Consider the following 14,062-nt stretch of genomic DNA (forward strand, 5'->3'; position numbering starts at 1 on the left):
TTGCACCAGTTTCAGGACAAACAATAATTTTTTGTATTTATTAAATACTGTTTTTTGCCGAAAAAATACTGCTTAGGCGAAATACTGGTCTAATAAATTATCACTAAGATCAGAAACTGCTATATATATCCAAAAACTGCTTTAGGTGTTCGTTTAAAAAAAATTGCATTATGAAGTATCTTGAAGAATGAAGTCTAATTATAAATATATTCTATAAAATATTTTTCTAATTTCTACCTTGCTAGTGGAGTATTTTGTCTTGCAGATATACAAATTAAATGGCAAATTTATATAATTCCCTAATAGATAAAAATACATAACTGTATAATAATTTAAATAATATATATTTTTAACCTACAGGAATGATTACAAACACTAAAATCTTCAGATCCATATTGATACTCCAGAAGTCAAGAGAATCGTAAACAGACGCGAGGAAAAACCAATCTTCAATTAACACAGAATTGTAACTCTCGGATAACGCTCAGGACACAAACTGAAAATAATCAATAATCAAAATGATCTCGTACAGTAGAATTTATTTAAAAACAGCTGTGTGGGCATGAGCTCATATGCGCATTATTATCATAGAGACTAAGAGATGAGTATAAGGTTCTCCTAGATATATACTTAGTTTCTAAATTATTGTACAAAAAATTGTTGGTTGGTCGGAAACGATTTTTGACATACTGTGTAAAATAGTTATTGCGATGATTTGGAATTGCACTTCAGAAGCTTTCACTATAAAACAAAATGTCAGAGCAAAAACCTTTATTTTTGGAAGAGTTGCCTTGTTTCGCATATTTACAACATTGCAATTGACTTAGGGTATTAGGTTTCATTTCTATTTTGAATAATTTAAGTTACATTATTATTTGTCTCCATGTTTGAAAGTAAACAGGCACGTCGGAGAATCTATATAAACTTAAAAATTTTGTCTTATATTTATAGCTTGCTAGTGATGTATTTTGTTTTGCATATATACAAATAAAATAACAAATTTATATAATTCCCTAATAGAAAAAAATACATGACTGTATATTATTTTAAATAATATATATTCTTAACCTACATGAATGATTGCATACACCAATATCTTCAGATCCATATTGTTACTCCGGAAATCAAGAGAATCGTAAGCAGACGCGAGAAAAAAACCAATCTGGAATTAATACAGAATTGTAACTCTAGAATAACGCTCGAACAGGACACAAACTGAAAATAATCAATAATCAAAATGATCTTGTACAGTAGAATTTATTTAATGAAAAAAAAAGCTATGTGGGCATGAGCTCATATGCGCATTATTATCATAGAGACTAAGAGATGACTATTAGGTTCTCCTAGATATATACTTAGTTTATAAGTTATTGTACAAACAATTGTTGGTTGGTTGGAAACGATTTTTGACATACTGTGTAAAATAGTTATTGCGACGATTTGGAATTGCACTTCAGAAACTTTCGCTATAAAACAAAATGTCACAGCACAAACCTTTATTATTGGAAGAGTTGCTTTGTTTCGCATATTTACAACATTGCAATTGACTTACGGTATTAGGTTTTATTTCCATTTTAAATAATTTAAGTTACATTATTATTTCTCTCCATAGTTAAAAATACACAGGCACGAATCCATATAAATTTAAGAATTTTGTTTTAAACTAAATTAGTCTGATATGAAAGTGTTCAAAGTAAAGTTTTAGACATAATAGCACCATATATAAACCGATATCCTTGCGGATTTACTTTTAAATCAATAAGTTTTCCGGAAAAACAACGTGAATTATCATTGCAGTGCTTTTTGGAGCTGTCCCAAATTCCATTCCGAAAAGTTCACACACATAGAAAAACACTGGCGTCAGCCATCTACGACGCCGTCTAGACCGGGGCACCAGCGGCCGAAGTCCCAGAAAACCTTGTTGCAAAACATCATAACTCTTCGGGACGCTCTTAATTTGAAATTCCGCCAAGCTACGGTATTAAAAGGCGATAAGTCCTCCGGCTGACTATTTATTTTCGACGATTGTACTGCGCGCCTAGAGAAAAATATTGAAATAGGGTGCATAGCTTCGATAGACAAGTGGTTTCAGGGTGTTTAAACCATAAATTATTTTTTGATCTTATTAATTTGTTTTATTATTAACTAAAGCACCATATTATAGAAATTTTAGATATACAGCAAGTGTTGCTATCAGTAGAATCGTTGCCACCATTATATATGGAATCTAATAATGGGGATGTGCAGTAAAATTAAGTGTTTATATTAGAAGTTTGCATATATTCTAATCATTTTTCCACTTTGAAAAAGTACTTACTTAAAAAAAATTGGTACAATATATATAAATCAATATATTTTTCATCATTTTCTACAATACCTGGTAACATTTTGAAACCAGTCAAACCAGTGTACCACCCAAGGCAAACTGCATCGATCTGAACAAGTGGTCATGAGAAAGCGCTATGTCTGGTGAGAATGGTGGTCGCGGAATTTCGTATCCTAACTGCAACCTGCACAAATCCTGTACAAAATCTGGCCTAGCATTATCCTGCAAGAGGGAGACTCTTTCTTGTCTTTTTTTTGTAACAAGTCGTTATATCTGTTCAATAATCATGTACAGTAACCACTCTTTTAGTTCGGTAGCTGACTACACTACACTATGCACCACAGTTGTTGCTGTACACTACATTTTGTTACATAACAATTTGGTGTCGATTTAGATAGCTCTCCAGGACTGACTCATGGTTTTTACGATTAGGATTATAGTATTAGATCTATTATTATCGTTATTCGTGATAAGTTACGGAAAACTCATTATTTCCTAGGCAAGGATATTAACTCACATTTTCAGACAATTCGTGTGGTAGTCATTTTCTCTCCTTCCAGATATTTAAAACAGTTAATTTATTAACTGCTAAGTTGTCTCATATTTTTTTAGGATTTTAAGGTGGTTTATCGTTCAAGAATTCTATATCAATAATATTTCTTTTCGGAATGTCAGAGAGATAAATTAGAAACACTATTAAATTCTTGTATTTATTTCCCAAAATACCGTTTTTATAACATTTGCCTTTCTATAGCTTTATAACGGTATTTTGGGTCTCTTTGGCTGAACATTTTATTGCCACTGCCCGGCCTTTAGTTTACTTGCGAAAGGAAAATCCCTTATTGATTCATACTTGGACGGTAGATCCTTTCAAGTGAGGATCCGTGACGCAGACTCCTCTCGCAAACAAATCTCCGCAGGAGTCCCGCAAAGTATTCCACTAGCCCCTGCCCTGTTAAAACTTTATATAGCTTATTTTCCACTCCACAAACATTCCCACACAGCATTTTATGCAGATGATACAGCTTTCTTTACCACCGGTAACAGTCGCTACAGACTTCAAGCCCAACTGAACCAAGCGATTGCGTGGTACCAATTCTGGCGGCTGCAAATAATTACGAGCAAAACTCAAAACTATTCTGTTGCATGGCGAGAACGAGTTCCGCGCTGATCGTTTCCAAATCGATAAAGTCCCTATCCCCTGGCTCCACAAGATATCATACCTCGGTCTCCAGTTCGACCGCAGGTTCCAATAGTCAGCCCAAATCCAGCACGTTATCTACAAACGCAATGTCGTGTACAGTTTACTCTTCCCACTCCTCTGCAGAAATATTAAACTCCCAATCCCCAGAAAGCGACTCTGTATAATATGCTGGTCCGTCCAGTCTGCCCCTTCGGAGCACAGGTGTGGTACAAGTACGTCTCTGGGAGAGAACCTGAACTACTCCAAGTATTCCAGTCCAAAAAAGTCTGCGCGTTTTTTTAGGGATTTTCCTTTCCCAAGTAAACTAGAGGCCAGGCAGTGGCAATAAAATGTTTAAATTTAAATGCAATAAAATGTTAAATTTACGACATTGCAACATTATTACGTTTTGACAAATTTAGATGACGTATGTACAAAATAACTTTGAATAGATTATATATATATATATATATATATATATATATATATATATATATATATATATGTCAAATAATCACATCGGATGCTGTTGGATGTTTTAGTATATGAACTGTCCCTTCGCACATTTAGCTGATTAGCGAGTACATTGGGATGCACTGACACTCTTTCGAACTTTGGTTCTAAAGAAATATCGCGTTGTAATACTTCATTGGAAATACAGTACGGAGCATCGACAACGGCATGCAATACTTTATTTTGGAAGTATATATATATATATGTATATATATATAATACCGTAATGATTTACAGTGAAGTATTAAAACTATTGTGACTACGTCGTATAGAATTGTTGGGTTTCAACTGGTGACAGCAATGAATACCCGAATATTTCAGAATAGTGTTGTGTAATGTGTAATACAGTGAACGCACCATATAGTATATACGCAATAAAGACTTGCATTAGAGCCTAGGATTCTCTATGGCCAAAAGAAATCAAAAATTAATCTGAGAAGCATAAGGTTGTACCTCGATAAAAACCCAAAAGCTCTGCTTCAGATAGCGGATACCAAACTCTGGGAATTATGTGACATTGTGAGAGTAAAATGGATGTAAAGTGAAAAAACAAATCTACAGCTTATCTCAGAATAAAATATACTGTGCGTGGAAGAATAAATTAATGGTTGGTTTAGGGGACAAGATTTAATTTGCAGTACTTTCAATAATATTCACTTTCATGGTATTATTAAAACAAAGCCGTATATCCAAGAAAAAAAAACACTGACAACTTTTGTATAGTTCCAATACTTTCAAATTGCCATAAAATAACGATAATAATTGACAATAGTTATATAATGATATGTAAACATACCTATTTCAAGTATATGTTAACAAGAAACTAGAAGATTACAGCAGCAATTACTCAATGTATGGAAATTATTGAACGAGAAGGTTCTAATGTGTCAAAGTAAGGTGCTTATTCTAATCTTAAGGATAAATAAATACTTAATTAAACACATTTATTCAAGATCCATCGTTACACATTGATAATATTTTTTGTACCTATTTTATAAACTTGTCGATATTTTCATTATCTACCTAATTAAAATGTTTGTACTTAAATTGGAATAAACAACTCTCACTTGTAGCACAAAACAAATACATCGCCAATACGACCACTTAAGATAACATTCTAAGATATAAACATTGCCGTCGTATAGATGAACCAACAACAAGAAAAACGATACAGAACGATGAAGTTAGTAATTTTTTTGACTCTTTTTGCTCTGTCGCAGTAAGTTTGTAGTTGAAATGTCAATATAAATAGAGTGGTAGTGACCTAGTTTGGTGTTTTAGGGTGCTGGGGGAGTCTGATTTGAATAACCGTCCGTTTCCTGATGGTTTTAAATTCGGTGCAGCGACAGCATCCTATCAAATAGAAGGTGCTTGGAATCTAGATGGAAAGGGGGTAATAATAACGTTTTCAGATATTAATATAAAAAGTTGATTAAGAACTGATATTTCATTAAATTTAATAATATTAGATAAAATTTATTTTTTACATCAAAATGACATTTATCGAAAAAAATTAGTATATATTTGTAGATGGAGATTATATTTTTGTTCTGTATACCCCAAGAGGTGTTAGAGTATAAACAGGTATATTTGTACTGTTTTATAGCGTTGTTCATCTTAAGCTATACATCTCTTATAAGTAGTAAATAATAATTACTGGACTAATTGGTTCTTTCTTACCCTCACGCCCATCTACTACCGCTCATACTTTTATCTATTTTTCTCTCAGGCTACATAATATAACATCACAAATAACTTATTTTTGTATATATATTTTTCTAAATTTTCGGAATATGTGGCAAGGTATCGATGCTAATCAGGTCCCATTCGACTAGCAACAGTTGCCATGCAAGATGCAAGATGATGATGATGATGAAGATTCTTTCCGCTTGTGACTTATTATTACTGATCATTTTTGATCTTTCCCATCACATAAATACTTCTATAAACCATTTACTCATCAATTGCTTATCTGATCTGAAAGTTTTGTGATGGCCCATTTGAGTTTTCACCAATAACTCTTGTAATTTATGGTCTTCGAACTTTTTTTGTACCTCCCGGCCATTTCTTATTACTGACATCCAATTCGTTATTTTTAAATAATTGGAACTAAAATCGACAATTGGGATATGACGGAGCAACATCACTATAAGTTTTCAAAATTATTTTATAGGCTTCATCAGCAAACTTGAAAGACTGGGGATATTCAGTACTAAATAGTACTAAATGAAAATATATTATTTCATGCAGATAAATCTCAAATCCTTCAACTTTCTCAGCTAGATTCAATTGTCTAGAAGAGTTGCTTACAGTAATAGATCGCATTTTCAGCAATCAGACTAATCAAAATGCATGCAAGTATATAATAAAATCCAATTAAACCAAAATTGTATTCCCCAGATTACATTAAACAAAATAACAGCAACATCACTATTATAGTTTATGTCATAAATATATTAAGATAATTTTACACGATTCAAGATAATACAAAATATAATTATTAACACAGTATCCTTACTGATTTGGATCGCTTGTTCTCTTAATATAATTTTTATATCTCTGTTCTCTCTGTTTTATGACTTCAAAATAAAAACGTGCTTCCCCATGAAATAGCGGTTTCAAATGAAATTCGACAGAAACATTAAAGAATATTTGTTACATTGTTTAAGGTTATCAGTATTAAGCGATTAACAGAAATTTTAAAGTAATATGACAAGCGCGTAAGTTTAATTAAATCATTAAAATGAATTTAGGAAATAAAACACGAAGCCTACACTATATATTATTATTAATTTTTATGAATATATCATATTCTCATTGTTTTTTCTTTTACTTCTAAGGTACAATTGTGGGACTGGTATACTCACACTTATCCTGATAGGATAGACGAACAAGACACAGGCGACGTCGCCTGCGACAGTTATCACAAGTGGCGTGAAGACATTGAGCTCTTGAAAGCCCTAGGTGTAAACCATTATCGGCTATCAATTTCCTGGAGCAGACTCCTTCCTAATGGAACAGTAAACAACATCAATCCCAAGGGAATTGAATACTACAAAAATATTTTCAAGGTATCTTCTTACGAATATTCAATAATCGAGTCATTGGTTGTTTCGGTATTTCAATTATTATACACATATAAAAGCAATGGGATGTTTTTTTTTAAATTTTATTGATATGCTAAATTTATACGTGGTGAAATGAGCACCGAAAACGGTGAACGCAGTGGACGCCCAACAGAGGGTGTTACCAAAGAAAACAATTAAAAAATCTACAAATTGATTTTGAATGACCGTAAATTGAAATTGAATGATATAGCAGACACTCTAAAGATATCAACTGAACGTATAGATCACATCATTCACAAATATTTAGGTATGTATTCGGTATTCGAAGCAGCGCTTGAAGATGATCAAGCGTAATAAACCAGCGATTTTGCATGGATATGCGACAATGGATGAAACATGTCTCCATCATTTTACTCCGCAGTCTAATCGACAATTATCTGAGTGGACTGCATACGATGAACCTACTCCGAAGCATGGAAAAACTTGATGAATTGAAAAACGATGACACGCATTGACCACCTTGAAAAAGGAAAGACCAAAGGTGAAGGACCAAATCGTCGAAAAACGGCCGCATTTGAAGAAAAATAAAGTGCTGCTTCACCAAGACAATGCACCGTGTCACAAGTCAGTGAAAACAATGGCAATAATCCATGAATTGGGCTTCGAATTGCTTCCTCATCCACCGTATTTTCCTGATCTGGCCCTCAGCGACCTTTTCCTGTTTTCAGATCTCAAAGGAATGCCCGCTGGGAAGAAATTTTCGTCGATTGAAGAGGTGATTGGTGAGACTGAGGCCTATTTTGAAGCAAAGGGCAAATCGTACTACGTTTCGTTATTTGAATAAAAAAAACTAATTTTGCTAAAAAAAATTATTTTACTATGGTAGGCCTACTCAGGAGACCTTTCAATTGACCTGTTAAATTAAACAACTTCTTATAATAAAATATCAAAGTTATTCGGATAATTAAATATAAATTGTATTTTTTCCAGACTCTAAGAGAGAATAATATCGAACCTTTAGTTACTCTGTACCATTGGGATCTTCCCATAACTCTACATGAGATCGGTGGTTGGACGAATCCCCTGATCGCAGAATATTTTGCCGAATATGCCAGAGTGTGTTTCAGAGAATTTGGAGAATATGTAAAAACCTGGATCACTATCAATGAGCCTCAATCAACTTGCTGGGGAGGGTAAGCACCTCCTGATATCACTTTTCCTAGAAGAATAATTACTTATTTAGGATATTTTACATCCTGTTCAAAATGTATCCGAAGTATTATCTGAAAGACTCGCCTAAAAGTTATCGCTATGATTCTTTGTTAGCAGAATATAAGTTTTGTTGATAAAACTCTACTATATCCTTTATATTGACATGTACTGCTTTTGTTACTTATATTTTTGAGTGTTGACAAATAACTATTCTGACTAGAAAATTTTACAACGTAAAGATAGTGATGTTTTTTCTACTGAACTAAACTGGCGATAATAAATACTGTAATTTTTAATTTTACATTACATTCTACATTTCATATGCTTAATTTATAGTATGTTAAAATTAAGATTACATACTTAAGCACTATACAGATTTATGAATTTGATTCGCTTCAAACTTCTGATTTCCTGAATGTTGTCGGCTTCTATGTTGCTACGATTTAGCAAACTTACTTCTTTTAAGGCAAACTCTTGGATAAATGCATAAATCCATTTGATCTTGAGACCATCATGTAGTTCTTTGTTGGTTACATGAAGAAAAATATTAGTACTTAATCGAAGAACTTCGATTTCGCATTGTTGGATTATTGTTGGTTTTATGTCTTAGTACATTTAAACCTCCAAATCCAAATAGGCTTTATAAGAGACTGGTAAACAAATCATTTTGATTTTTTCTGGTTGAAAGTATTTTACGACTAAGGAGTACAGCTGCTTCTATTGCAGTATGATCTGCTCTACTTTCTGTCCAATGTAATGCAACAAACACTACATCCTTAGCATTTTTTGCATGACGTTTTCTCTTAAAGAACATCTTCTCTCACAACATTAGTCTTTTTGGAGATTTTAACTTACATGATTTCGCGGCTGGCCTATTTACCTAATTTAGCTTTAGTGGACTTAGCTATTCTTTAATTATTAACTCTAAAACATGGCAATTGAAAATATGAAAACCAAACTGGATGACTTTTTTGAAGACCTTCCTCACGCTTCATCCCTTTAACACATCTCTTTCACAGTATTATTATATGAAACCCTGTTATATAACTTATTTTGGGAATAAAATTAAACAGGTAGTCAATATGAAAAAAATATTCCCAAAAATATCGTCAATTAGCCTATGAATAATTATGTAAGATTAGTTCATTCACTAACATAAATTCATTACACACACAGATACCATAAATTATATTTTTATGTGGTTTGAGTACTTTTTATCAAAATCAACAATAAATTATAGCATTTAATAACATTTCAGTTATGCTTCTGGTGCTAAAGCACCTGGTTACAGCTTGGACTGGGAAGGCCTCTATTTGTGCGCCTATGTACATGTACTAGCTCATGCTAAAGCGTATCATGTTTATGATGAGGAGTTTAGATCATCCCAAAATGGAAGAATATCCATTGTAATTGATTCTCCATGGGCTGAACCAGCTTCAAACTCATCTGTTGATATTGCAGCCGCTCAACAAGAACGTGAATTTGTGGTATGTATTATTAGTTGTAAAACAACAGAAATATTGTTGTTCAAAGAAAGTCATTTTAGTTATTTATTTCGAAATCATGTTATTTGGTGCTGGAATTAATTCGTAGCGTCTTGCAAGATATTTTCTCTATACAGTTCTTTTTAGTGATCTCTTCACTACTATTACTAAAGGCATATTTCGTTATATTTTATTTGACCAAAAAGTAAATCCATATGATTTATGCTTTATGATCTGTTTGATGTCCTTTACGGTGCAAGTTTGATTTTAAAAATGATTACTTAGAACATTGTACTAATTTAGGAATATATGGTTATCAAATGACATCCATTTGACACTGTAGCTAGAGTACATTTCTGACTTAACAGAGAGGCACTAATATTTTTCAACAAATTTCAACTATATCGCAATTTATACTTGTATAATATACGAAAAACATAAAAGTAATAATTGTCAGATTATTCAAATATTGCACTCACTGTTCTAAATATCTCCCATGTTTCTCAAATACAAAAAGAACAACAAAAATCTTAACATAATTTTGCTATTGCTGATATGTAGTTGAATGTTTCTAACAATTTAGCTAAAATGACACCAAAATCTATAGGTACTTGCTAGATATTTGTATCTATTCAGGTCACTTTTTTACTAACTATTTTTGTACTTAGTAGTAATTTAAAAAATGGCAAATAGACTGTGCTATGTCAGGTTAATATGCTGGGTGAGGCAAAATTTCACATTCAAGCTGTAAATGTGTATCTTTCGATACAATAAAATAAGGTCATTCAATTTGCTCAATCCACATCAGTAGTCAGTTTTAGCAGCTTATAATACACTATACTTTGCTGATGCTACCATTTGCACAACAAGACCTTTTGATTATTTAAAGTGTCGATCTAATTTAACATTACATGTAAACGAATGGAAACAATTACTTCATAAACTACTCAACTGTTTAAAAGTTCTGTGATAGCTTGAACTGTAATTCGCCCAACAAATCTTACACAGTCTTCGATCAATTTTGGCCCTTTTTTCATTCATCAACTGCTAAACTATTTGAAAGTCTTTTGAGAGTTTGAACTGCATTTTCGCCCAACAAATCTTATATAGTCGTCGATCTTTTTTAGTTCTTTTTCCGCCATTCTTTTTCATTGACATCAAAATCAACACTTTTAAATCATCCACACGAAAACCGACAATTAATTAGAACATTTCTTTAAATCTAAGACGAAAGGCAGTAAATGCCGATGAATGTCTGTATACCCAGCATATTTTATTTAGAGAAATATTAAAAACTATGAAATTTATCAGTTAGGTTAGATTATTTAACAGTAACAAAGACCACTGTATACATAAAAACGTTCTTAAGTATTAATAACATACAATTTCAATAATTTTAAAAATATCATGTTATCAAACATATATTAACTATTAAAACAATTTTACCCTCTCCTTGCCTTTTATAACAACAGTATATAATTATTTTCCAAATACGTACAATACAAAGTACCAACAAAGGCAACATTTCTGTTTTAAAATGAATATTCATCACCAGAGACACGATGCTCTCTTTTAACATGCTGTCATTTTCAATTGTTTCAGCTCGGCATTTATGCTAATCCCATCTTCCGTGGTAATTGGCCGCAAATTGTCATTGATAACATCGCCACCAGGAGCAAACTGGAAGGTTTCGCCCGATCTAGATTACCGCAGTTCACTCAAGAAGAAATTGACTTTATCAATGGAACTGCAGACTTTTTCGGACTTAACACGTAAGGCTTTTGTGGTTTCTTCGATGATTTTAATTGAAGGCATTTAAGATAATGAATTATGCATTAGTAAAAATAGTAATAAATGGAACAATATTGTCTTTGACTAGTCACTGTTCCTTGTTTCTTCCGTTATCACTATCTAATATTTCAGTAAACATTAAAAGAAGAATTTCTTTTACAGGTATGGTACAGGTCTGATCACCTTGCAAAATAAAGTAGATGAAGATATCGGTACCCCTAGTTACTCTTTAGACAAAGGTATACATTAGTACATATGATATATAGGGCTTTCCAGAAACTACACGATGCAAATAAGAAAAAATACGATCTAATACAAAATATAAAGTTTAATATAGATCAACATATTGCTCAAACAATCTGCTTTACTTTGCTGACATATACATATACATTTTCTATAAATGAGATTATATCTTCCTGTTCAATACATAGAGCATTTGCAGGTTAGTTGGCATAAACCTTTGACTTCAAATAACCTCACGAAATTAAAGTGGTGTTAAAATATAAGTTTTTGGGGACCATACATGTACGTTACCACTTTATAGAGAAATAATTTAGTTTTGATACCTCCACATTGATATTTCACAAGATATTCTAAAAAATATGTTTATCAAATCTTCGGTTATTATTATTTTAAAACTAACAAAAAACTTATAAAGATAAACCTGTATCATTGTAAGAAATTACAACTACTTTTAAGAACTAAAATGGAACAGAAAACATTTTAAATTAGGCCTTTGCTAAAACCTTTTCTTGATTATACTCCACTTAACAGAATTTACATCTTGGAATAATAAACGTTTTTATGTCTGTAGGAACTCTTATTATTTTTGAAATTTGTTCAATATAGAAAATACATTGTTCTCTGATATATTGATCTATTTTTAATTAATTTCACCTGTTAAACTGACTTTGTTATTGGGTTAACAACACATTATTGCACACAAAGCGTCAAACTCAAGTTTTGCGTATATCTTGGAGCACATTTTACAAGCACAACATTTCACACTAATATGTTTTCTATGTTTTTAGGTACTTCCAGTACTGTAGATCCATCCTGGCCATCCGATGTACCTTGGGTTCATCAGGTACCCTGGGGATTCAGAAAACTGTTGAAATATGTTTACGAACAGTATGGTCATCCTGAAATTATTGTTACTGAGAATGGTTGGGCAGATAAATCTGGTACTTTGAACGATGTTGATAGGATATCGTATGTCAGTGTAAGTATCTGTTTATTTTCATCAAATAAAGTACTTGTTTTCTTTATATAATAATTATTATTGTACTCGTAGCAATATTTAAGCGCTCTATTGGATGCTTATTATAAAGATGGAGTGAATGTTGCTGGATACACAGTATGGAGTTTGTTAGATAACTTTGAATGGACTAATGGATACACGTAAGTTTTAGTCTTAATTTACATGCAATAGTATATTTATTCATTTATATTATACAAAACCACAAAAATATTGTTTCTAATCACTGATGGCCATGAATATTTTTGTTAGTTATTGTTTAAAATCACTTATATCTAAAATCAATAGAAGCTTCTTATTTGTGTTATCTATCACTAATTATAAATTCGTAGTATCTGCTAATTTAAACATCTTTTCCTTATAATTTAATGATAATGTAATACTTTTTTCATCTATTTATAACTTATTAATGTTTTTAGACAAAAATTGGGTATAGTTCAAGTGGATTTCAACAGCGATAACAGGACCAGAACACCAAAAGATTCTTACCACTGGTACCAGAAGGTTATCCAGACGAAATGCCTGGTAGAAAATTGCGTGTAAATAAAATGATAAATGTTTAAAATAATTAATAAATAATTTTATAAAATTATAAAAGTGCCTTCTCCATTTTGTCGTCAAACATATACATAAAAGTTGACCAAATAATATAAGACTAAATAATGTAATATAAAATTACAAAATAAGCCGATTTATTTGTGCCAATATTTAGAAAGTTTATTAGCTGAGACAATTTTTAACTTATACCCCATGAATATCATCAACTAGGCCCATAGAATTCTCCATATAATTCTAATTACTGATTAAAAACACAATCTAATTATATGAACAATACAATAATAAAAAATTATATCGTATTATCTTATCATGAATCTTAAATAAAAACTTGTTTTTGGTTTATTATTATTTGATCTCGATAAGTAAACAAATAAGCATCTCAATATCTCGATATTTATAATACCGAAAAAATAAACAAGTATCTTATATAATTAAAAAAAAACATGATAAATTAAGTTTTCTCTAAGTATATAAGTACCTATGCTATTTATATGGGTTTAATATATCGCAAGTTATAAAAAAAACAGAAATATGATTTGTATGATTTGTGGTTTTATCTTAAAACTGTTACTTTTAAAATTATATCATCCGATGCTTTAATAAGAACTGTTAATTAAAAATGAACGAAATTGAAAATGAAATGAACCGTATGAAACAGTGATTTGGTTA

At 31.6% G+C, this 14,062-nt stretch overlaps 1 protein-coding gene across 1 annotated transcript; it reads left to right on the forward strand.

Moving 5' to 3' along the window:
- Window positions 1-5,090: 5,090 nt before the first annotated feature.
- LOC143196077 (myrosinase 1) lies at window positions 5,091-13,432 on the forward strand. The gene is made up of 10 exons (XM_076403664.1): window positions 5,091-5,241; window positions 5,304-5,415; window positions 6,863-7,093; window positions 8,081-8,283; window positions 9,561-9,789; window positions 11,389-11,558; window positions 11,740-11,816; window positions 12,609-12,799; window positions 12,872-12,978; window positions 13,255-13,432. The coding sequence occupies exons 1-10, from the start codon at window positions 5,168-5,170 to the stop codon at window positions 13,376-13,378; spliced, it is 1,518 nt and encodes a 505-aa protein (XP_076259779.1). The 5' UTR covers window positions 5,091-5,167; the 3' UTR covers window positions 13,379-13,432.
- Window positions 13,433-14,062: the final 630 nt, after the last annotated feature.

This window comes from Rhynchophorus ferrugineus, unplaced genomic scaffold (genome assembly GCF_030347505.1).
Source record: "Rhynchophorus ferrugineus isolate W39M unplaced genomic scaffold, kcgeb_rfMv2 rfM4, whole genome shotgun sequence".
In the NCBI taxonomy this organism is placed as follows: Eukaryota; Metazoa; Arthropoda; class Insecta; order Coleoptera; family Curculionidae; genus Rhynchophorus; species Rhynchophorus ferrugineus.

What these genes read in the sequence shown, in the direction of transcription:
- LOC143196077 (XM_076403664.1), top strand. Translation starts at nt 5,168, where the DNA reads ATGAACCAACAACAAGAAAAACGATACAGAACGATGAAGTTAGTAATT. An exon ending in AACAAGAACGTGAATTTGTG is followed by an intron (nt 9,790 to 11,388) that starts GTATGTATTATT and finishes CAATTGTTTCAG; the next exon opens with CTCGGCATTTATGCTAATCC. An exon ending in GACTTTTTCGGACTTAACAC is followed by an intron (nt 11,559 to 11,739) that starts GTAAGGCTTTTG and finishes TTTCTTTTACAG; the next exon opens with GTATGGTACAGGTCTGATCA.